The sequence below is a fragment of the Dipodomys ordii genome, unplaced genomic scaffold (genome assembly GCF_000151885.1).
Source record: "Dipodomys ordii isolate 6190 unplaced genomic scaffold, Dord_2.0 Scaffold30, whole genome shotgun sequence".
Lineage (NCBI taxonomy): Eukaryota > Metazoa > Chordata > Mammalia > Rodentia > Heteromyidae > Dipodomys > Dipodomys ordii.
Window position 1 is genome coordinate 9,041,306 of NW_012267246.1, and position 25,490 is coordinate 9,066,795.

The 25,490-nt window shown below is 37.9% G+C and overlaps 1 protein-coding gene across 1 annotated transcript in view; it reads left to right on the plus strand.

Annotated features, from left to right (window-relative positions):
* LOC105985557 (EGF-like and EMI domain-containing protein 1) overlaps positions 1-25,490 on the plus strand; it is a 468,949-nt gene that overhangs the window by 436,336 nt on the left and 7,123 nt on the right. The window contains 3 exon segments of the mRNA XM_013016148.1: positions 20,476-20,595; positions 22,389-22,425; positions 22,427-22,509. Coding sequence (XP_012871602.1) covers positions 20,476-20,595; positions 22,389-22,425; positions 22,427-22,509 — 240 coding nt within the window.

Below are 25,490 nucleotides of genomic sequence, written 5' to 3' on the forward strand. Positions count from 1 at the left end.
ATTACATTGAAATACTTTGAAATAATATAAACCTATCTACATGTTTTCTTTTTTCTAAAGAGCTAAACTTCTTGAGAATTTTACTATTTATAGTTGGGTTACTGGTGGTTCAGGTATTTTTTTACAGTTATGGAATGACTTTTCCAAAGTTTGAATCTGTACTTTTTAAGGCTGAGTTAACTTTCCAGGTATAAATGCTAAATTGGAATTTTAGAATTTTAGAGGTCATACAATGAAGCAGCTAGATAGTCACTTGCTTTCATTAATGTGTTGATTTGTTTTTATTTACACCACAGACATAGTGAGTAAAGGACCAGGAATATAATTTATAGAGATAAGTAGAAAGTGAAACAAGCAAGCAAATTACAAAAACAATACCACGCCTGGGCATTTGTCCAAAGGTTTCAAGTTAGGTAACAGTAATGATGCTTGCAGAGTCATATTTTCTGCTGTACTGTTCACCATAGCCACATTATGAAAACAGCCCAGATGCCCTACGACAGATGAGTGGATCAAGAAAAGGTGGCATGTGTATACAAAGGAAATGTACTCATCCATCTTGAAGAATGTATGTCATTTGCAGGGAAACGGATGGACCTGGGCAAGTAATTCAGGCTCAGAACCCGACACAGGACCCAGGGAAGTTAGGTTTAATTATAAATACACATGAAAACATTCAGAGTCCTCTGAATACATACACAGACAAATTGACTCAAGTGTGGTATACCGAAGGGTGGATTCCAATGGGTGTCACTCCTGTGAAAAATTCACTGACAGTTTAACAGAATGAACATGAGAAATCAGAAGCATGTTTGTCTAAGGAGGAGTGGGGCTTAAGGAAAGACACAACAGACACATGCAGAGAGGAAGTGTGGGACAATAGTCACAACATTCAACGTCCATATGTGAAAATTGAGCCAAGGTAACTTGAGGGACTGGGTGGGGTTGGGAGGGATGGGGGAGAAAAATGGAAGGGATGACATTGATCAAGGTGCATTGTACTCATAAACTGCTATGTGGAATTGAAACCTTTTCATACAACAACTTAAGGATGATGAGCTAAATATTAAGACCTTCAAGGGGGAAATAGCAAGGCATTGAAATAAGTGAGGGACCTTTTGTGGCTGCATTGATGGGAGCATCCACGAAGCTGGTTCGTGTCAGAGCACCTGTACCCCCTCAGCTGAGCCAGGAATACATTATATCACCGGAGAATCAGATGTGGTGACTGCCCTGGTGAAATTTGCCAATTAAATGCGGATGGAAGTGGAAGAGTGACAATTTATTTCCTTGAGGAGTTCTTTATTATCTGCTTTAACTCAGATTGGTTTTAGGAATTCGATTACTCTACATTCATTTCCCAGTCCCAACCTAGTTTTCCACCTGCAATGTCCTTGAGTAGCCATTTAAGCAGGATTTGTTAAATGACAATAGTTGAAGACACCTTCCTATGAGCCAGGTGAAGATAAAATTACTATCTCTTCTTATCATTAAATATACCATTTTCAGTATAGCAGTATAAAGGCCCTTTGTGGAGTGTATGGATGTGCTATAGATTACGTAGCCACTAGAACTTTTTTTTTCTCTCATTATTCTGACTTCCTGAGAGGACATTGTCCTCCAAACGTGAGAAGCATTATCACTAAGAAAGAAAGACATGGTAGTAGAATGAGAAAGCTATACATGACGATTATGAGATTTGTCTTGAGTTTTCGACTAATTCACATGAGATGGTTTTCTTTGTGGGGGAAAGGCATCATATCAAAACATATATTAGCTCTCAACCCTCAGAACTGGAAGGAAATAAAAATATATTCCCTTTGGCAATTGACTCCTCAGCATGTTAGTTATGCCCAAACAAGCATGGGATTTTTATTTTGACATCTGTTTTATTTTTGAATTTCTTGTTGATGAACACTACAGGCGCACATTCCTTCTACACTGCCAGCTCAAAGGAGATGGCAAATTCTAGAAGGAAGTCACAGTAAGTGGAGATTACCTATGCCAAAGGAAAAACATGTTGAAAGCAAGAGAATTTCTCCCAGTACTATGAGCCATTTTTGTAAGATTATGCATAGAGAAGAATAATTTTTCCCACAATCTCCTTCAAACGTTGTTTGCCATAAACAGCTGTTGCTTTAAAAAAAAGTAAAAATCTTGTCTTTAAACTATTTGTGGGCTCTAGACTCGTGTCCACTTTCCTTTGAGAAAGGGCAGGCAGCTTTGTGGTGATCAGCTGTGATAGAACTCAAGATTCCAAGTAATGCTAAGAATTATGTTGAGTTTATAAGAAATTCCTTAACAAGGATTTCTGGAGAATGCTTGTATGCACAAACTAAGCACAATCTGTGAGGGTATTATCATCTATTGTGTATTTTATTATTATTATATATATATTCACAAACACACACAGCATATGTATGCATATATATATGTAAATATATACATTGTAAACCCAATGTATCTGTACAGACTATAGAGAGACTATATATGCAATTGGTCTATATGTAGATAATAGCAATGCCTCTCACATTTGGGGCCTAGTATCCTCAACAGGAAGATGCAGCAACCCCCAAAGAAAGTGCTCCTCTAGCATCTATTGACACTAGCAGACATTTTCTTAACTAAGTTTGGCAGTGATACAAGCAGATTCTCATTTTACATTAATTAATTTCTCATCCTCATCTAACCCAAACTAAGAAAGAGATTTCCTTTGTGCCATAAGTACGTATAGGTTAACCTCTTTTCTGTTTGCAATTGGGCCTGAGAATGATGCCTTTGTCCCTAGGAACCTAGTTATTAAGAAGTCATTGGGAAGATTGTGCAGCTACAAAGGGAAGTGTGGGCGCAGCTGATCTGTCCCTGGAAGGAAGAGATGTCAAGTGCATCAATCATGGAGTAATGAGTACACCAGATGGGGAGGCATTGCCAGTTGCTAAGAGCAGATGCAGGTCATCCCAGGGAAATGGAATCATTTCACTTTCATTTGATGCTGGGAACACTGCTTTTATATACATACAAACATAGGTATTTTTTCCTATCAAGATCTATGTAATTTCCAATTAGCAATCACATGACTGGGAACTTGTTGATTTAATTACATTGATTTGTTTTATTTTTAGCAGCAGTCCCACATCACACAATTGTGCTGATGGAGGTGAGTTCAGAAAACATTCCATTTCTGAGAGATGAATTGTAAGTCACTTTAGTTCCTATCCAAAATCACTCACAAAGAAATTTTCGTGTCAGTAGCAAAGACATTTATGTAGTGTTCACAGACACGAGTGTGATTTTGTTGGCAACATGTCACCACCCACAAAGTGAAGAGATTACAATAAGAATGAGATTGAAAATACACTATCTCAGAAACGATCAGTGATTTTTTTTTGCCACATCACGTGGTAATGTAAAAAGGTACAAGAAAAAAAAATCAAGAGAAAGGTAAACAAGCTAAGTGAACACTGAAGGTTTCAGGCTTCCCTTTTTGGCAGCAGAATTAAAAGACCTGTCATGCAGTCTCCATCAGACACAGAAACACTGGAATTAGGGGAGTATTTGGGAGACCGCCTAGGTAGCCAGGTAATTCTGTATCTTTATGAGGCAGGCGTAGTTTCTGCTCTCTACACAAGGTGCAGGAGAATGTGTAGGAAGGAAAGAAAAGATGATGCTCACATCTCTTTTTTTTAGATCTCACATATTTTTTTCAGGAGAAAACTCCTTATTGTGCCTCAGTTTCCCTTCATAAACTTGGGAAATTAGTACATGCACTATAAATAAGAAAGTGTACATGGGCTGGGAAGGTGGCTCAGCAGTAGGGCGCTTGCCTTGCATGCATGAGGCCCTGGGTTCGATTCCTCAGCACCACATAAGCAAAAAGAAAAAAGCCGGAAGTGGTGCTGTGTCTCAAATGGTAGAGCACTAGCCTTGAGCTGAAGAGCTGAGGGACAGCGCTCAGGCCCAGAGTTCAGGCCCCACGACCGGACCTCCCCCCGCCAAAAAAAGAAAGTGTACAGATCTTTAAGCAGACAGAAAGATGGGGTCAAAGTGATTGAAGCTGGGGTCAGAAGAATAAAACTGAGAAGAGACTAGGATTGTCCTAACCAATACACCTTCCTCTGGGGGCTAGGATATCACATAATAGAACTTGTGTTCTTCCTGCCACTGTTTCCCATATACCGCCATGTATCCTTAATACAAAGGTATGTGAATTTCTCTCCATACCTCTCCATCCACCTGTGATCTTCCTGCCATTACATGGACATAACCAATAATAGTAACTTCTGCAGAGTTCCTTTTTGCTTGCTCTTAGATCAATATATGTTGTATGATTTGTTTTATTGTCATGGTTTCATACTTAGTATTACTAAAATAATATGTAGAGCTAGGTACTAGTCACTCACACCTATAATCCTAGCCACACAGGAGGCTGAGATCTGAGGATCACCATTCAAAGCCAGCCAAGGCAGGAAAGTCTATGAGTCTCCAACTAAACACCAAAAAAGCCTGAGTAGAGCTATGGCTGTAGTGGTAGAACACAAGCCTTGAGCACAAAAAGCTCAAGGACAGTTCTCAGGTGGGCCCTAAGTTCAAGCCCCAGACCAGCACACTAAAAGTAATAATAATATGTATTCATTGAAGGAAGTTTGGGGAAAGTGCACAACAAAATAACACTAATGAAAAGTACCTCTCAGAATCCACAATTGTTAATATATATACATATATATTGATTTTTTCAAGTATCATACTTGCATAAATGAAATGCCATTATGAAAGAGGATTATACCTTACCTTCCACTTTACAACTTGCTTTAGTCAAATACCTTATGAACATTACCCAGTGTCATTACTCAGTATACTAACATACAATAGGATATTGTGATTCTTAATAATGGCATGATAGCTATTATCTTTATTTAGAATTTTCTTTGTGCCAGTCAAAATAGATTCTTTTGTGTTGTAAAATTTAAATATCCCAAAACCTTATACAACTGTCATTGTGACTATCTCTATCTTATAGAAAAAATAAACCATAACAGGCTGGATCCTTGGCCCAAGACTTTACAATATGTGGTAAAAACCAGAATTTGAATCTCAGGGCTTTAACTCCAAGATTTTCAACATGGCTATATAATGTGTAACATGCCATTTTTAAAATAGAAATGCACCATAGCAGGTTCCTATTGTTGGAGAATGAAATTTGTACATTTTTTTCTGGAAATAATACAACACTAAATGTTATTTTTTGTTGTTGTTTTCTGGCAAGTCACACCACCATATCAAGTTTCTTATGAGAGAAAAGTCTAACATTTCATGTTATTAACTCAGTTATAAAATAATTTAAATTTATATTGATTCACATTTGACAAAATCTTTCAGAATTTATGAAGTATTTTAAGGCAAAAGCTGGTACCTTGAATGGGACCTCAAATGTGTACATTCGAGGGAATTGAGGATTGTTTCTTCATATCAGGTAGAGGTAGAGGTTACTGTTTTTGTTGTGTTTGTCATATTAAAAGACTTAGTAAATTCAGCACTGAGTAGCTCATATCTCTAATCCTAGCTACTCAGAAGGCTGAGATCTAAAGATCACAGTTCGAAGCCAACCTGAGCAGGAAAGACCATGAAACACTTATTTCCAATTAACTTCCACAAAACCAGAAGAGGAGCTTTGGTTCAAGTGATAGAGAGCTAGCCTTGAACAGAAAGTTCAGGGACAGTGTCCAGACTCTGGGTGCTCAAGCCCCATTCGCAAATTCGAGATTCACCTAAATCCTTTGATTTTGACAGAGATCATTTGCAAGCTTAATACATGATACGCTAGAGGATTAAGGTTAAATGGTCAACATTCACCTATAGTGCCTTTTGCAAATACAACAAGAGATTATATTTACCTTACCTGAATAAAATTTCTTCACACACTTGTTTCTTATATTAGTCGAACTGGAAAGTTCTTTTACACATGGAAATGTTAAGCCATAGTAGCCCTTTAGCAACCACAAGAACTATTTGCACTTTACATTTTCCCAGCCAAAACTTAAATTGTCACCTATACCTGTACCTTACATGAAAAACAAATCTACTTACTATGTTGCAAATCAGCATGCCAATGTTCTCCCGCAGTATAAAATGAATAAGCTTTTTTGATAAATAATTCCCTTCTCTAGAAAATTATAAGGAACTACAATAAGGATTCATTTCTCCCATCTTTTCATTTTTTTAAAATGATCCAATGGTACATTCTATCCCTGACAGAATTTAATACATCCCTAAATCAGTACGTTCCTGATTTCAACTGCTTGTCCAAAAAATTCATCCCTGGGAAACAAAATAAATGCTCACACTAGGAATGAATTTCCCATGCTAACCAGGTCTTGAGTTTTGTGCCACTCACAGAGGTAATTTCAAAAATGCATACTGTAGTACCCACCTGCCAGGCCTCAACTTCCTGTCTTCCTGTGTTTGTGTTTCACAATTGCGGATTGGATACCACATTTTAAAACCTGTTTATTTTTCTCCTCAGTAACACTGGGTTACTAGAGTTGCAGAATACCATGGTGCTAAAAAGGACTGGGAAATTAGATGTAGTGGGAGCACTAACTCTCCCATTCATTGTGACGTTAAGCAGTTACTTAAACCCATTGGTTCTCATTTTCTTCATCTGCAATTTGAGGATTTAATGATCACACGGCTATCATGAGGGGTGTAAACAATAAGTGAGATAAGTGTGTAAAGTGTTTAGTCAGTGGCAGAATGGTGATACATTGCTAGAAAAGTAAAGCACAGAGGAACATCTTTCAGCTACAGGATGGTTAAACTGTTTCTTAACAGAGTCAGGATGGGAATCTAGACTTATGTATGTGACCAAAACCTATGTGGCCTGGTCCCTCACTGACAGCTTTCCATGGTTACATGCTGAGTTTTAGAAGTGAATGTCTTCAAATCATTCTTACCATTTCTTCCATCCCAGAAACAGGAGAACCACCTCCCTTTCAGCTTTTATGTCCTCTTTCTGAATTGCTCCTCCTGTTAGTACAGCACTCCTTCAAATCTTTCTGGAAGCACCCCATCTCTATAGCTGCCATGACAGGACCTTTATCTCCTACCTCAAGTGAGAGCACAGGTAGACTCCAAGGCCAGACTACCTGAGTTCCAAATCCTCTTTCCACAAATGCCAACTCTATCCTGTGTGAGCTGTGGCACCTTGAATATAATTTCTACCTTGTTCTCCCTATGTGCAAAGTGGAAATTAAAGCTGTATGTCCCTCACAGAGTTGTATTGATGCTTATATGAATGAACACAGGGAATACCCTTGTAACTGTGCGTTGAACTCATCAAGGAATATATAGTTCGATTAAAGAATGTTAAACACAGCCCAGTTATCTGTTCCAGATTCATCTCCATGTGCCCTACTGCCATCTGATAATTAAAACATATTTGAATGATGGGGTAGTCAACAGTAGGCAGAATCTGGAGCTGTGATTCCCAGTCAAGCACCCATAAAATACCACTCCTTTTTGGATGTGTGTGTGTGTGTGTGTGTGTGTGTGTGTCTTTGTCTATGTCTCTCTGTGTGTATTCCTGTCTTGGGGCTTGAACTCAGGACCTGGGTTCTGTCCCTAAGCTTTTATGTTCAAGGCTAGCATTCTATCACTTGAGTCACTGCTCTACTTTGGGCTTTTTTGGGGTCCGGTCGTGGGCCCGAACTCTGGGCCTGGGTGCTGTCCCTCAGCTCTTCATCTCAAAGCTAGCGCTCTACCACTTGAGCCACAGCACCACTTCGGGCTTTTGTTTTCTGCTTATGTGGTGCTGAGTAATCGAACCCAGGGCCTCATGCATGCAAGGCAAGCACTCTACCACTGAGCCACCTTCCCAGCCCTACTTTGGGCTTTTTTGATAGTTAATTGAAGACAGGAATCCCATCAACTTTTCTGCTTGGGCTGACTTCAAACTGAATCCTCAGATCTCAGCCTCCTCAGTCGTTAGGATTATAAGCATGAACCACTGTCACCCAGCAAATTGCCAGTCCTTTTCAGTGACTCTTCTTAAGAGTCATTCGGCACAAACTTCAAACTCTACTACAGAGCCATAATAACAAAGACAACATGGTACTGGCAGAAAAACAGACCCCAAGACCAATGGAATAGAATAGAAGATCCAGCAATAAATCCACATGCCTACAGTCAGCTGATATTCGACAAAGGAGCCAAAGACATACAATGGAAGAAACACAGCCTCTTCAACCACTGGTGCTGGGGAAACTGGGCGGCCACATGCACAAGACTCAAAGTGGACCCCAGTCTATCACCATGCACCAACATCAACTCAAAATGGATTAAAGACCTTAACATTAATCCTGAATCTCTGAAACTACTGCAGGACAGAGTAGGAGAGACACTTGAACTTATAGGCACACAAAGAACTTCCTGAAAAGAATCCCAGGGTCACAACAAATTGGAGAGAGACTCAACAAATGGTACTACCTTAAAATAAAAAGCTTCTGCACAGCTAAAGCTATAGCAACCAAGCTAGAAAGACAACCAACTAACTGGGAAAAAATATTTACCAGCAATATATCAGACAAGGAGTTAATATCCAGTATATACAGGGAACTCAAGAAACTAATCCCTCCCAAACCTAACAAACCAATTACTAAATGGGCAAGGGAACCAATGAGAGACTTCTCAGATGAAGAGATAAAAATGTCAAAGAAACACATGAGGAAATGTTCACTATCCCTGGTTGTGAAGAAAATTCAAATAAAGACAATCCTGAGATACCACCTTACCCCAGTCAGAATGGTCCACATCCTCAAGTCAGCCAACGACAAATGCTGGAGGGAATGCGGAGAAAGAGGAACCCTATTACACTGCTGGTGGGAAGGCACACTTATACAACCACTTTGGAAAGCAGTCTGGAAGGTCCTTAGAAAGCTAAAGATTGACCTCCCTTACGACCCAGTCATACCACTTCTAGGCACCTATCCTGAGCAATAGGAACCAGTATACACCCCCATGTTTATTCCAGCACTGTTCACAATAGCCAGGATATAGAAACAATCCAGATGTCCTACCACAGGTGAATGGATCAAAAAAACTGTGGTATCTATACACAATGGAATATTATCTAGCCATTAGAAATGACAAAATAATGGCATTTGCAGGGAAATGGATGGAGCTAGAAGAAATCATGTTGAGCAAGATAAGCCAAGAGCAAAGAGACAAACAGTACATGGTCTCCCTGATAAGGGGAGTTAAATCCAAAATGTTAGGTGATACGACAAAATTAACAGGATTTAAGAAACAAAGTACTTCCACTCATCTGGTCGAATCACTACTAAATAATACCATGCTGCTGATCACATGTATGGTATATATATGTACACCAGAGGGGAACCAGGATGATGACATAGAACTAGAGAGAATCAGGGAAAAACATACAACAGCGGGACCCATCAGCTGCACTGGACATTGACCAAAATGAACTAAGCAACTCAATGGCAGCTATGGGAGGGAGGGAACAAGTGGGAAAGAGGGAACAGCTGATGCTATGCAAAACAAAAGAAATGTACATATCCCCAATGTGGACGAAATAACTGTATCGCAAAGCTCATAGAACTCATACATGTTATAGACTGTGATAGACAATTTGCTCCAGGAAAGTTAGAATGTGTTTGTGACTTTAACTGAACATCACTATCCCACAATACTGTGAAATTTGGGAAATTATGTAACCACTTAATCACAATAAAAAATTGGGGAAAAAAGTAACATTTGAAAACAGGCAACCTTTAAAACATCTTTCTTGTATCATTTGGAAATTGTTTCATTTGTCGTTCATGTTGCCCATATACATTAATGTATAGTAAAATAATAAAAAAAAAGAGCCATTCGACACACTTTGCCCTTGACTGCATGAAATCTCTTACATGTTGAGACACTGTTTCTTCCTGATAGGTGTTTTTGACTTATTTCTCTTGTTCCAAATATTTGATCTTCTCCTGTTTTCATCTCTATCAAATGTACATACTTGTTCATATCCCCATGAACTATAAGCTTCTTAGGGGCATTGGGAATGTCTTGTTTTTCTTTCTCCGCAAATACTTTAAAAATCATAGGAATTTCATGAATCTTTGTTGACTTTGGCATTTGTGTTCATTTTTTGGTGCACTTTACAAGGGTATTATTTTATTCCAGTTTCATTATGTTTACCTGCACACAAACTGTAATATGCTCTGAGCTTAAGATCATCAAAGTTATTTCACTCAAATATCTTAAATGTAAGATTTTTTTTCTTCTGACTTTGTTTTATATGTGTGCTGTACTGGGGCTTGAAATTGGAACCTCTTTATCTTACTCATGATTTTTTTGCTAGTGGCCAGTGCTCTACCATGTGAGCCACACATCCAATTCTAGCTCTTTGCTGGTTAATTGGAGACAAGTGTCACTCAGATTTGGCTACTCAAAGTGGCTTTGAACTGTGGTCCTCAGAACTCAGCCTCTAGGGTAGCTAAGATTGTAGCCATGAGCCAATAGTGACAGCCCTTTTATTCATGCACTAATAATGTCTAATACTTATCCAGTGCCTATAAAAGTCTAGACACTATTTTCCATAACTTATTTCACTTTATTTTTATAGAATCACATGAAATAGGTGTTAGTCTGCTTCTTTTTTTTTTTTTTAAAGATAATAGGGCTGGGAGTGTGGCTTAGTGATAGAGTGCTTGTGGAGCATGCATGAAGACTTGTATTTTATTCCTCAGCACCACATAAGCAGAAAAAGCTGGAAGTGCTATGTCTCAAGTGCCTAAATGCTAAGCAGCTTTGAGCAGGGACAGTGTGTAGGCCCTGAGTTCAAACCCCAGGACTGGCCAAAAAAAAAAAATAAAGATAATACGTTTTAGGATTTAAAAAAATATTCAAGCCATTGTTGTCTGGTATGCCCAGCTTGTGACCTTGTCAGAGTCAGGCTAAAATTCATGTCTCTTTGATCTTTTCTCTCTATCTTTTGGAAAGTGTAGTATATTAAATGTCAACATGAATATTCTAGATGATAATTTTTATAAAAATTCAGAGGAATACAATATTTTTCTACTTTAAAAGAAAATATCTAGTTCTGGTCCATTTGTTCCGTTATTCCATTAATACTTAACAAAGTAGATAACCTCCTAGGACCTTAGAGACAGTGACATTTGACTATCAAACCTCTCGTTTGGACTGGCTGCAATTGTGTAAGAAATTGTTTCTCCAGCCGAGCCGGACTGGAGTTGGGAAACATGACTGGGGATGGAGAGCTAACTCTGGGGGATGTGAACCGGACATGAATGCTAAACAAGAGGGCCCACGATTTGCAACCCAGGAACTGCTTAATTACCAAAGTCCTAGCTAAACTCCACTACACCTGCATAGGAAGATGAGGCTGGTTTCAACATGCAGTCAACACAAAGTCTCATATTACACTGTGATCAATATAATCTCCCTGTGCTGTAAACTGAGATGCTGTCAATTATGAGTTGCAGTTAGCTTTTTGGCAAGTATTTCATGTGTGAAACCCTTGAAAGCCTTGAAGCAGCCCAAAGTCTATCTGCTTTGAATTAACCTTTAACATGAACATAAAGTTCATTAAGCTTGTCGTAGTTCCAAAGGCAACTGTACTTCTATGAACTAAATAGATTTCGTGCATTTTATCCAGGACTACATGAAAGGCTGTACTAGAAATAGGATTTGACTCTCTGAGGGACTTGAACAGATAAAGTGAGTATATATGAAATGAATAATATTAGTAATGAGCAAAACTTGAAAGAAAAAAATATCCAAAGGTTTCGAGGGATTGGTTTCCTGTCCGTTTTTAAAGATCATATACCAAATGATTGTTTTATCTCATTTTTACTTTGAAGATTTTTTTTTCTGAAGGCTTGGAATAGTCATTTAGCATTTCATCAGAGAGGAGAAATCTCCTTGCTTTCTCTCTACTCTGTTTCCCTATCTTTTTGGTTTTTCAATTCCTTCATGCAATAGACATGTTGTGTTTGTGCCAGTACTGGGACTTGAACTCAGGGCCTTCCCTCCTTATTTAGCTTTATCCTTTCAAGACTAGAGTTCTACCATTTGAGCCACACCTCTACTTCCATCATTTTTCCAATTAAATGGGGATGAGTCTCTCAGATTTGTTTGCGAGGGCTGACTTTGAACCTCAATGCTCAGATCTCAGTCTACTGAGCATAAGCCATTAGCACCCCACATCAAGGGGCATTTGCAAGATTTTATTATGTACTACACTCTGGAAATGAAGCCTGAAGAGTCTTTTCACACACAAAACAAAGGTGTTTTTACCCTCTGGTCTAGCAGGGAAGTCAGTGCATAAGGAGGCAGTGTAGTAGAACAGCTGTAAAGATGTTTATTGTATAGTTCCAGAACCTCAGGCAGCAATAGCTAAGATACCCAATCTAAAAGTGCTCAGGGAAAGTTTCAGAGTTAACAGAAAACCTGAGTTTGAAATGAGTACAAAGCATCAGTCCCAAGGAAAAAATCTATCAAAGCCTCGGAGAACTGTCAAGATCCCAGATACCTGCAAGGTCTGGATGGAGGATTACTGCACAGATAGACATCGCATTGAAAAGAACAACAATTAATGAGGCTCTTTGAGTTTCTCATTGGGTCTTTTTATTTGCCATAGAACCAGATGATTTTTTTCCCTCCCCTTAGAAACAGATTTCTTGGGGCTGAAACACGTTTCAGTAGGAGGTGACTACACATACCATGTATGTCAAAATATGTGAAAACATATTTTAAAATATGTTAAAACTGTAGGAGCAAAATCACTGAGTGTGAAGGAGCTCTGAAGGTCTTTAGATATCGATGAAATGAACGGTGCACCTGCACAAATACACTGGCATTCAAGTGGATGTGCACAGAGCTGACCAACATGAATCCTGACAAAGCAATGAGCATGCTGGGATTTCAGGATCACACAATCTCTTCCAGGGAGTCTGTACGTCTTTGGTTTAAGTGCAGTCATTCAGAGTGATGTCTCCAACCTTGTTCTCTATGCTTAATATTATTTGAGCTATTCAAGGTCATATGTGATTATCCTTGAATTTTAGCAACATCCCTATTTCCATGAAGAAATTCAACTGAAGTTTTACAGGGAATGCATTGAATTATGGGACTGCACTGAATTCGATTCTTCTCTCTGGTGGTATACTTTGATTCCTTTGTCTTTTTCATTTGTGTATCTATGACAGGATTTTCCCCCCTCTGGGGTTATCATGAGGATTACATTAAACATTTTGTAGTTATTTTAAGTTGACAACAATTTGATTTGGATGACATACAAAAACTTCAATATTTTTTATCTTTTCTTTCCCTCACTTTTTATGTTTTTTGATGTTACAGTTTACACTTCATTATCCCTTGAGTTTGTTGCTTATTTTTCCTGTTTCATTGAGTCTGCTGCTGAAAATCTCTGTGGAGTTTTTCAGTTCACTCATTGTGTTCTTTGACTGCAGAGTTTCTTTCTAGTTCTCTCTCTATTTTTCCTGTTTTTGGTCTCAAACTTTCATTATGTCCTTATACTATTTCTCTAATTCCATTTATTTGTCTTAAGTGGAATTTAGGAAATAGGGTCCTTTGTAGTGTGTGTTGGCGCTGTCGTATTTCTCTCATTGCTGGAGATCCTCTGGCTGTCTATTGGTGGTGTCTGTGCATTTAAGGCAGGAGATACCTATCCCAAATCTTACTGTCTTTGGCTCTTTTCCTGGGATCCTGGGACAACCATCTTGCAAGACTTGTGGATGGGCTTGCAGCCAGAGTTTTCAGACAGACTGGCTCGGCAAAAGTTCAGCTCAACAGCAGGTCTGAGTCCACTGGGGTCTACCTGTCCAGTGGGTCTCCGGAAGTAATGCTGGAGTCTGGGTCCTCGGGACTGGACAGGATCATAAATCTGCAAAGACCAACCTGGTTAAGGGAGTTGGTGTGTGAGTCAAGAGCCTACGGAATCAGACTGAGATGCAAATAGTAGTCCTGACAACTGAGACTATAGGAAGATGCACCTGGGGCAAGAGCTGTCTGGGTGGGAACTGGTCCGAGTCTACTGAAGCCAGAAACTGTGAGGATAGGCCTAGAGCTCTGCCCTATAGATACTAGCCAGGCCTGGGATCTGGCTACAAGAGATGATTTAGCCTTGGGGCAACATGAAGGCTCAAGCCAGGGGAGCCAGACTAGGGCCTGTAGCCCTGGGTCCAGTCTAGCAGTGTGGTGGGCTTGGAAGCCTTCTGTGTGGGTGCTAGCTTGGGACTAACTTAGGTTTGGTGCCTGGGTATACCAGGGGAAACCTGGTTCTATTGTCCATAACAGTTTTGTGCTCAACTCACCACCCTTCACCTGTGCAGAGGGTACCTTTCGACCCATTGTGCTGTCTGGCTACAATCCCATTGGTAGTGTGCCACTGGTCTTCCTAAGCCCTTCAGAGCACCTGTTCTTGTTTCTGCCCCCCTGCTATCTTCTCTCGCCAGAATTTCTTAGCCCTTGGGAAATTATTTTCATGGATGGATGGATAGTTTCTCAATATGTTTCTGTGAGGCTACTAGAACAAGACAAGCCTATTTTGCTGTCTTGTCATTTCTGTTCTTTTCATTCTTGTATCTCCTATCTTGTATTGGATAAAAACTGAAATTACGCCTTAAGTTGTACTGGGAATATGTGAAATAAAATAGGTCTTAAGAATCTCCCCAAATTGTGACTAATAATCTAGTCTTTAAAATGATTTCTTGCCAGGGTATGAGCCGTTCAAGATAAATTACAATGCATTATTTTAAACTACTGTTAAACTAATGTATTTAGGAGAATCCTTACCAACTCATCTATCCAAATTACCCTCTTATTTATATTCTCCAAGTTATGCAGGAAGTGCAAAACAAAAAAAAACATAACAGAGCAATTTCTCTTGAATTTAAAATGCATTAACTGTGCATAAGCTGCAAGATGCTAAGGGATTTAAGAATGCAAAGTCAGTGAAAGATGACAAACCAAATGGCTTCTGGGCTGCTGTTTAGAAATAGAACATTTTCCTAATAAAGCACACATATGTTTTAATAATAGCTAATGAAGAGGGAAAGGATTCTTGAAGAAGAGTCCAGAGACAAGGGGATTTCCCTATAGAAACTACTATCTTCCTATTCAAAACCTATCGAATCAACGAAGCTTTGTTTCTAAAATCTACTACATCAGGTGCAATCCAAAATAATGCTGGATTTCTAGTAACCAAATAGACAAACATGCGAAGCCAGTTTCTGGTGGTCATGTCCTCCTATAAAACCATTTTGTCAAGCTCTTTTGATACAGATTTGGTACAGATGTGATGAGTATATTGAGGACTTAATCTATTCAAAGATCTACAATATGTCCTGTTACTGATCTCTGAGAGCTAAAGACAGCATAAGAACTAAGTGTGTGGTGTCAGCCACCATTCACCATATTTCTCCTAGGAGACTTTAGTCTATTAAATGGGCTTATGACTAAAAACGCCACTGTCAAATATGGATGGGATACCTCATTTCTTTGTTATTTTCAGATGACTATAATTGATTGCACAGAACTATTTTTGTTTTGTTTTGTCAATTGGAAGATTATTTGATGTTGGAAACTTTTATCGCATAACATTAACTACTATTTCCCCAAATTGGGTCAAGAGACTTGATTTGAGAAGAGGAAACTCCATTCAATAAGAACAGTAATCACGAGAACAATTAGAAAGGATCCATGGAGGAGACCGTAACAAGGAGGAAGCTAAGAAAACAAAACCAGCCTCGTCTCAGTTAATCAGGGAATCAGAACAATGACTACTCAGACAGCAAAAACAAAATATAATTGTAAACATTACTTTAAAGAGAGAAAAAGAGAGAGAAGTATGCCAGTTGTTCACATAGTTCTTTAAAACAGAAGCCTTCCTTTTTTTCTTTTTAACTTTTTTTATTGTTATTGTAAAGGTGATGTACAGAGGGATTGCAGTTACATAAGTCAGGTAATGAGTACATTTCTTTTTGAACAGTGTCACCTTTTCCCTTATTTTCTCCCAGTGTTTTCCTCCCAAATCTCCTTCCCCATAAACTGTGTAGTTTATTTTCAACAGTGTCTAGTGAGTATCACTGCTGCATTTGTTCACTCTTTGTCCCATCATTCCGGTGCTCCCTCTTACCCTCACCAAAACTAGAAACTTATATATAAGATAAAAGGTACAGAAAATTTAAAAAACAGCAACAAAGGTGAAAAAAGAAAGCAAAATAGCAAAAATCCTCTTGTTTCCATTTCATGGAATTCATTTCAATAAACATCATTTCTATGATCCATATGCACAGAGATATTGAGCTTCTGTGATTCTTTCCTGAGAATATACTTTGGCCTCACTTTGTGGATGTTGAGAATCCTGTATAATTTATCATGTTCAAGTATAACTTTTTGTCTTTTACCATCCATTGTGTTTACTTGTAGATTTAATAGTTACAACAAATGAGGGAAGACATACAACCTTTTTCTTTGGGTCTGACTTACTTCACTTAGTATAATTTTTTTCCAAGTCTTTTTATTTCCTTAGGAATGGGGCAGAGTCATTCTTTCAGATGGAAACATAGAATTCCATTGTATACATATACTACTTTTTCTTGGCCCATTCATAAAGTGAGGGGCATCTGGATTGATTTCATATCTTGGCTATGGTAAATAATAATGCAATGAACATGGTTGCACTGGTGGCTTTAGTGTGGCCTTGTTTGTTTTCTATTGGATAAATGCCCAGAAGTGGAATTGCTGGGTCATAGGGAAGTTCTATGTTCAGTCTTTTGAGGAGCCTCCATATTGCTTTCCAGCGAGGTTGAACAAGTTTACATTCCCACCAACAGGGTAGTAGTGTCCTGTTTTGGCTACATCCCTGCTAGGATCTGTTACTATTAGATTTCTTGGTAATGGCTATTCTAACTGGGGTAAGGTGGAATCTCAATGTTGTTTTGATTTATATTTCTTGTATGGCCAGAGATGTTGAATGTTTGTTTTTGTGTCTATTAGCCATTTTTACTTCTTCTGAGAAGTCTCTCTTTAAGTTGTTAGCTCATTTAATAATTGTTGTTTGTTTGAGGGTCTATTTTGTGGGGGGAGGTTAAATTTTTTTAGATATGAGGCCCTTGTCTGAGGCCCTAGTAAAGATATTGTCTCATTCTATTTGTTCCCATTTATCCTATCTTTCTTTGATTTGTTGTGATTCTGGATCTTAGGAAGTTTCGACCAGTGTCTAGAAACCCTAGTGTTTCCCCTACCCTTTCCTGTAATATTTTCATGGTATCTGGCCTTACATTGAGGTCTTCGATCCACTTGGAAATGATTCTGGTGCAGGGTGATATATAAGGATCTAGCTTCAATTTTCTGCTAGCATTCATTTCTTAACCTTGACTGGCTCACAATAGAAGAAAGAATATGACATGGCACAGCTCTGAAGGGGACTCAGATATTTATTGAGACATGTAGAAAGAATGAAGAATTCCATCAATTTCTCTGCAAAAATACACCATATTCTTAGTGTTGTGAATCCTTTTTAATTCAACTTAACTTTGTGGTAATAAGTTACATTTAATAAAAAGGTAACATTTTTAATTTTGCATACTTCAAAATATACATTGTGTCACTATATTGCAACAAAAACAGTATTTTCATCACATCCAAAGCCTTCCTAATGGCTTTTTTCTGACAACTTATCTAGTCTCAACCAAAGCCACCAGTGATCACTCTGTGTCAACGTTGATCTGGTTTGTGTTTGTCATAGTGTCAATAAAGAGAAGAACTCTCTGTGTAATCATTTATGCTTGGCTTCCTTTGCCCAGCAGAATGTTTCTTAGACTTATCTATGTTCTTGTATCTGGTAGTAGCTCACTCCATTTGTATTACTAAATGCTATTTGTCATACAATAAATAAGTATAAAATTGTTGGGTCAGATGGTAAGCACATATGTAGCATCCCTAAAGCACTGTCATACTATCTTCTGGAGTTCAATGATTTATCTTCCCACCCAATGTGCAAGGGGTCCAGATGCTCTGTCTCCTTCTCTAACCTTACAATTGTCAATGTAGATGTGATGCTGTCTCTCCATCTATGTTCATTGGAATAATTAGTCTACAATTTTGCTTTTCTAATGTTTTTCTGGTTTGGTATTAGCTGACTTCATTAAGCAGATGAAAATATCACCTCTCAACTCTTTTCTGCAAGAGTTTGTGAGGGATCGGAATAGACTTTTAAATGTTTGAAACAATTTACCTGTGATGATATTGTGCCTTTAATTTTCTTTAGAAAAACAAAATACATTTATTCATTTGTGTGTATTCACACATGTGTGCCAATCCTGGGGCCTAGATTCAAGCCTTGGGCACTGTCCTTGACCTTTTTTGCTCAAGGCTAATGCCCTATTATTTGAACCAGCTCCACTTCCAGCCTTTTGGTGATTAATTGGAGATAGGAGTCTCACAGGCTTTTCTGCCCTGGCTGTGTCCAAATCATGGTCCTAAGATCTCAGCCTCCTGAGTAACTAGGATTACAGGCATGAGCCACCAGCACTTGGCTTAATTTATTCAATTATAGAAGTTGGGATAGATCTTTTTAAGGCATTCCATGACTTCTTCAATTAATAAACTGTAATCCATTATGAGGTGGAAGGTATTTGTGTTTCATGCAAGTGGTCAAATATATTTTCGTGTGATTATTTGTAATATTTCTCATTCACTCCTATTTTTGCTTTAAATTTGATCCACTTAAATGGTTGACATTTTATTGACATTTAAAAAATGACTCTATGAATTGTTTTGGCACATTTTTATTTTATTGGTTTCAATCTAAAGTTGTTCCTTTTTCTCTTTGGGATTAATTTTTTCAACTTTTGGCAGTTTCTAAATGTTATATTTCTATTATGACACAAATACCTAAAACTACCCATTTCTCTAGCCACTGCTTTATTTTTCTCCCACACATTGCAATAGTGATTTTGTTTACTTAAAAATGGATTTGTATTTCCCCTGGGATTCATTATTTCAGTCATGGATAACTAGAATTTTGTAGTTAAATTTCTGAATACTTGGGGAATTGTCATGTGTCATTTCACTTTTTATATTCTAACTTAATCTACTTTGATCAAAGGAAAAACTCTATATCTGTAATCATTGTATGTTTATTGAGCCTTTATTTTGATTCATAAATAAGAATGTGTATTCTTCAGTTGTTGATTGAAGTGGCTATAAATGTCAAGTCATTTACATTACCATTAAGTCATGCGTGAAGGGCTGTATATTCTGTTACCTTTTGCTTTTGTTTTTATTTTGTACTTCTGGAAACCCAGGATCTTATGAATGCCAAACACTACTTCTGAGCTACATACCACGTCTCTTCTGTTGACTTATCAGTTAAAATTAGGGAAATGTTAGTAATGAATTAATTCATTGAAAGACATAATCTTCCAAAACATACAAGCAGAGATATGCAAGGTGAATAACTTTTGTATTCACTAGAGAAATTGTATCAATAATTAATCATCTCCCTAAATGGAAACCATCAGGTGTAACAGATTCAAATTGTAGAAAGTTTCTCAAGGAACACCTAAAAGTATTTATGCTCAGTATTGATTGGGTTACAGTTGCATGACTATGGGAGAAAGGTGGGTTTATACCATGCTTTGTTGCTTCATATTCTGCCTTATAAGATGCATATAGGCAGGACGAGCATGGGAATTTTGCTATCACACTCTAGCAGCCTATAAGGTAGACAAAAGTAGAGTCATAAAAGCTGACAAGAGCCACTTAACTCAAACACTAGCAAGTAAGCTCTCTGTGGAGGATCCTAATCGGATCTGTGACTTCTCATTTCTGTGAATTTCTAGAAAGAAAAGAAAATGATCAATTGATTAAAGCAGAAGCAAATGAAGGATGAGGCCAGCTTACCCAAAGGCTTTCCACTCCAGCTGAAACTAGGGATTTCCGTTTCCTCGGCAGGCTGCCTTCTCTTGACACCCTGACTGCCTGTCCACAGGGACCAGGAAAAGAGACACAGACTTTATCTACAGATGACCCTATTGCTTAAAGAAGCAGGAAAGACAGGGAGGAAAAGAAATTTAAAAGTATGGAGGTATCTGAAGGGTTTTTGTAATTCTTCATTTCATTTTGGGTAGCAGGGTGCAGGAGATAGATTGTCCTGACATTAAATTAATTCTTCTTGTCCTTGATCTAAATTTAGATCTGTCCAGATTTGAGGTCTAGATCATGAAGTTAGGGAAAAATTGTTGAACAACTTCCATGGGAAAACAAGACAAGGCTCTCTAGAATTTTCCTCCTTTTTAAGGAGCAAATGCAACCACCTCTGTGCTTTCTTGACCTTTCTTTGTGGACTCTTCCATGCTGTACATCTTTCTGAACAGACTGAAATGTAAGCTATCACTGCTTAATTGCTTTCAGAGATGGACCCCTGCACAGGTGGTAATGGATGCGCTCACATATGTCAGAGTAAGAATGGCATGGCCAGGTGTGCCTGCCACCCAGGGTACCAGCTGTTGGAAGACAAAAAGGCCTGTGAAGGTAGGAAGTAGATTCTGATGGCTTAATTGTCTAACTGTTTCCCATTTTGTGGTAGTGCAGTTTGGAACAGTCAGAAGGCCTAGGAGAAACGATGTTGATATTTTTGCCAAAAAAAGAAACACTGAAACTCTTATTTGATCATTCCAAAAGGTATTTTTATAATATTATAAAAACTCAGTGAAATTCTTAGTTTGAATTTTTTAATGCCCTACTGTCATTTCAGAATTAATGCTTTTTGTTTTCTGGGTGTTTTTTAATATTCTGAATTGGGTTCCAGAATTAATATTTCGAAACCTTCTGTAACCACACAGGGAGTTTTTGATTATAGGCTACAAAAGGTGGAAATAATCTTTGAAAAGCAAGTGTGTGCAAATGAATGCTCTTAGAAGTCAGCAATAATTAAACTAAAAAAGAAAGAGACTCAATAAATGCAAGGTTACATATTTTTCTTTCCTAGAAATAGCAAAACAGACATCCTTCAGTTCAAGGATGAAAGTGATGAATTATTCCATGACCAACACTGATAAATTAAGCCCATTCCTGGGGGACAGCTTTTGTTTTAATAACTTCTCAGAAATCTCTGAATCCTTCATTTTTATCATGACATTTTCATGAAATGAGAAAGTTTATATTTGGATTAATGATGAAAATACCAAAATGTTTCTGGACTTAGGGGACTGATAAACATTTCGAGGAATTGAAAAAGAAATTAGGTGTAATATTAGTGAGAAATTGGTTTTATTTTTTCTAAGTCAGAACTAGGATAAAATATGTCTATGGATTTTTTAAACTACAGTATTCTGACAGAGAACATTTTTGCTTTGCTTTTCTGATACCAGGGAACCTTCCCAGCAGTACCTGGGAGAAGGAAAGAGATAAAATGAAATCTTGTTGAATATTTGTTGAAAATGGATCAAATTAGAGAGGGAAGTAGATAGGTAGATGACAGGTGTGGGAGGGACAGATAAATAGATCACCAACATGTTTTTGAATTTGAATTTTAATAGTTTATTTCTAGAAAAGTCTATTCCCAAACTGCTTTATGTTGAGGATTTTACAAAAATTGTATAAATGCGTGCTGGATGGCAAAATGCTGAGACACTTGTAGAAAGGAAATGAAGATAAGACCCATCCATTTACAAGGAAGGGACAAGGATCATCTGAGACACAAATCTAGAGTCACGTGGAATAGAAGTGACCATAGGTGGAGAGAGACAGAGAGACAAAGAACCAGGGGTTACATATCCTACCTAGTAACAGCCACATAAAGGCTCAAACTCTGCCTTACCAGTGACTAAACACATACTACCTCGTTTAAAAGAGGAATATGCTAACATTTATTAAGAATGTGATAAATATTCTAAAATACATCTTCAAATGATTTCTACTTGCAGCAGTAGAAGATAGATTTGGTCTGGGTTTTTTTGTCTTTTTTTCCTAAGCAATTGCTTTGCACCTTTAAATAGTTAAACAAATGAGTTTCTATACCACGTGTCCATTCACGTCTACAATGCATCTTGACCAGATCTTTTCTCCCCTTTTCCCAGTTAACAGATATCACTGGCTTTTAGTTGAAGTATTTTATGGCATCTGGCCAACACTGGAGCCAGGTCTAAATTGTTGCTTTATTGACAGATTCCTTCTCTACACAAAAAAAATAGAGAGCCTAAGTGGTATTTATTGTCACAGTACACTTTAAGGGTTTGTTGAAGAAGAGTTGGTTGATTTTCATAGTTCAAGCAAGTCTTCCTCAGAATTGCAAAGATGTAGCTGCTGTGTCTCTCTCTGGGCAGATATAAATGAGTGCGCTGAAGGGCTCCTCTCTGCAGTCGTCCTGTATCAACTCAGTGGGAGTTTTCACATGTTCCTGCCATACCGGCTTTGAGCTTGGAGCTGATGGGAAACACTGTTACCATAAGTGGCAACATTCACAGCCCAGGAATTGTGTGACACTTTATACGTAGACACAGCAGCGGTGAATATCTTGAGAAAGCATCCTAAAGGAAGGATGGGGGCTGGGAAAGCCAGCCACCTTCGCTGATCATCAGATCTTCTGACCTGTGCCTCACCTGCACCTACAGTGTTCTTCTTTGTGAAGCTTCTCTCTTCTTCTGTCACCTCTGTCCTGCAATGCTTACTACACACTAAAACTTCAATGGGAAATGCAAGGAAAAAGAACTACCAGTAGCCAACGGTGGTACAGAGTGTACCCTTTGTACTACCACTCCTGACATATTGCATGCCCATACGTATCTTCCTTGCTGGCCTTCTTCCTCTTTCTCTCACTGCTATTCCTCTTTTTAAAAAACTATCTTTAGGTAATTGTGCAAAGGAGTTGACATGTAACGAAGCAGTTGGTGAATATAATACATCCTGATCAGTGTTATCCCTTTCAGTGCCCTTACCCATCCCTCCCCTACCCAACTCCATTCTTCACTCTTCTTAATTTTTCAGGGCACACATTGAATTCTTGTCCACATTCTTCCCCTCTGCCCTTCATTCTTCTATCCCTTTCCCCTTGAGCCCCTCCTATACCACCCCTTCTGAGGACCCACTTCCTGTTTTAGTTTGCTGAACTTCGAATTTGACTTTCTAAGGAATTACACTATCTGAGATCTCCCTTGAATCTACTGTATTTCAGTTAATACATTTATATATATTTGCATATCATGCAACATATTTACTTATGAGTTTGTAAGCTAACTCTAGCTTGCACATGTATGGAAAAACATGCATCCTTTTTCATCAGACCTCTTTAAGCAACTTCTTCTGCATTGCTTTTCTTTGCCTCATCCCACTACCTTTAATCTTCACACAGTTATGATCTCTGTCCTCCAGTCTTCGCTGTCTTCCTTGCCTAGATTTAGCTGTACAATTCAATGTGCTCATAATTAGGAATATGTTAAGATGTTAATATGCTCAAGGCCCTTGTTAATGTGCTCAAGGCACAGTGGTCCATATCTTCCCTTCTACCTTACTACACCTTTCTACCTTTGCTCTCCATCTCTGATCCACCTCTATGTGAATTTCTTATATGTCCAACTCCTCTTCTTCTAATTACATGTGAACAAACTATGCACTCAGTAACTGTACTTGCAAGACTGGTAATCACTGCAAATGGATAGGACCAAAAGGGAATAGTGAATTGTGAGTCTCAGCCCCAAAGATGCTCTGCCCACTTTCTCACATCTTAGTTAAACTGTCCACAGTGCTGAAGCCAAAAAGCCCCATAGTACCAGTGAGTTACAGTACTGAGGCTTGAATTAGATTCTTTTAGCTTGAGAACAACTTTCTGCTGTGTTCTTATCCATTGCATGCCTCTTTATTGGAAGTAACTCAAAGAAGAATTAAGGCAATAGGACATAAGACAGTTTTGCATTCCCACCTGGACTCCTTCATGAGAATGATTTTACTCATTCCATGGTTGTATGTCTATGTTTCTTACAGCCACATTTCTACTATGCAAAGACTGCAGTTTGCTACAGTGATGTTTGCCTTTTAAAGAGCAAACTAAATAATATGGGAGGAAATCAACTAGTAATTAAAATACAACTTCTTCTCAAGTTAGTCTTTCTGAATGCCTTAAGGAATTCGTTCTGAGAGAGAAAAAATGCAGATTATTTTCTTTTTGAATAATAGTTGGTTTTTAAACATCACCAGAGATCTAGTAAAGGAGCATATTTTGCACATGTATGAAATAATACATCTTGCAACTTGACAGGTTCATTCTCAGTTATTATGAAAGAGGGACATTGGCTGCTAATGATTTAATGAGTACAGGCTTTCTATAGAATTTACTTGGAAAAGCAATTTGCCCTAGAGTTGAGCAAATTGGATAGGAGTCTATTTGTTATATTTAGTTCCCTTTGACAAAGTTCTTTCTGAAGCTATAACAAGACTACAATATTTGCTAACTAAGTACCAACTTTCTTCATGAGCTCGTATGTTGAGATGTTTAAGAGCCTGCAGGCAGCATAAATCTTTTTAATGCATGGTAATATTTAACCACTAATTGTATGCCTGTCTAACAATTGCACTTTAGGATACTTGCTTTGACTTTTTCCTAGAAAATACAATTTTGTATTTATGCAATTTCTTCTGAAATGGTCACAAAATACTTCATAGTTAGCCACTCATTCCTCACAGTGTGCTATGAATTAGTTCTCACTTATCTTGTGAATAGAAATTAGAAAGTTCACAATCTGGGATGATTACATAAGATCTTCTCCTTACAAAGTGTATACTAGAATGTAACATAAGTTCCAGATATTTTATTGGTCCAACAATAATACATGCATTGCCGGTGAGAAGCAACTGGGATCGTTTCTATTTAAGTTTGATATTTATTTTATAATGTATAGCAGTAAGTTGTCATGTATCATCTAGATTTAGAATCCAGAATCTCAACTTGCTTCTACTAGGGTGTTACAGATCTGACTATTGCCTTGTGATAATCCCATTTATTTTTAATGAGTTATTATAGTACCATTTATATATATGTTTAAATTACCAATGCAGTATCACAAGCAGAAATGAGAGAAGCCTGAATGAAATTCTTCAGACGTCCAGACATTCTGATTCTTGTCCTGAAAAGGTGGTAACCATAGGAAATCTATATGTATATACATACATACACATACATGTGTATATATATATATATATATATATATATATATCCTAAGAATTCTCTAGGGTACATGATCTTTAGGATACATGTTTAATAGCCACTGGGAGACTCAATGTTTCCATTCTGCATCACTTAGTTATTAATCTATTAACAGATAGAAATCTACACCACTCGTAGATTCATTAATATTTTAATATGGTGTAGACATTTACAATGCTTATAGCCCTCAGACTTTTCCTTTATAGGCACCAAGTTTTGATAAATTTTC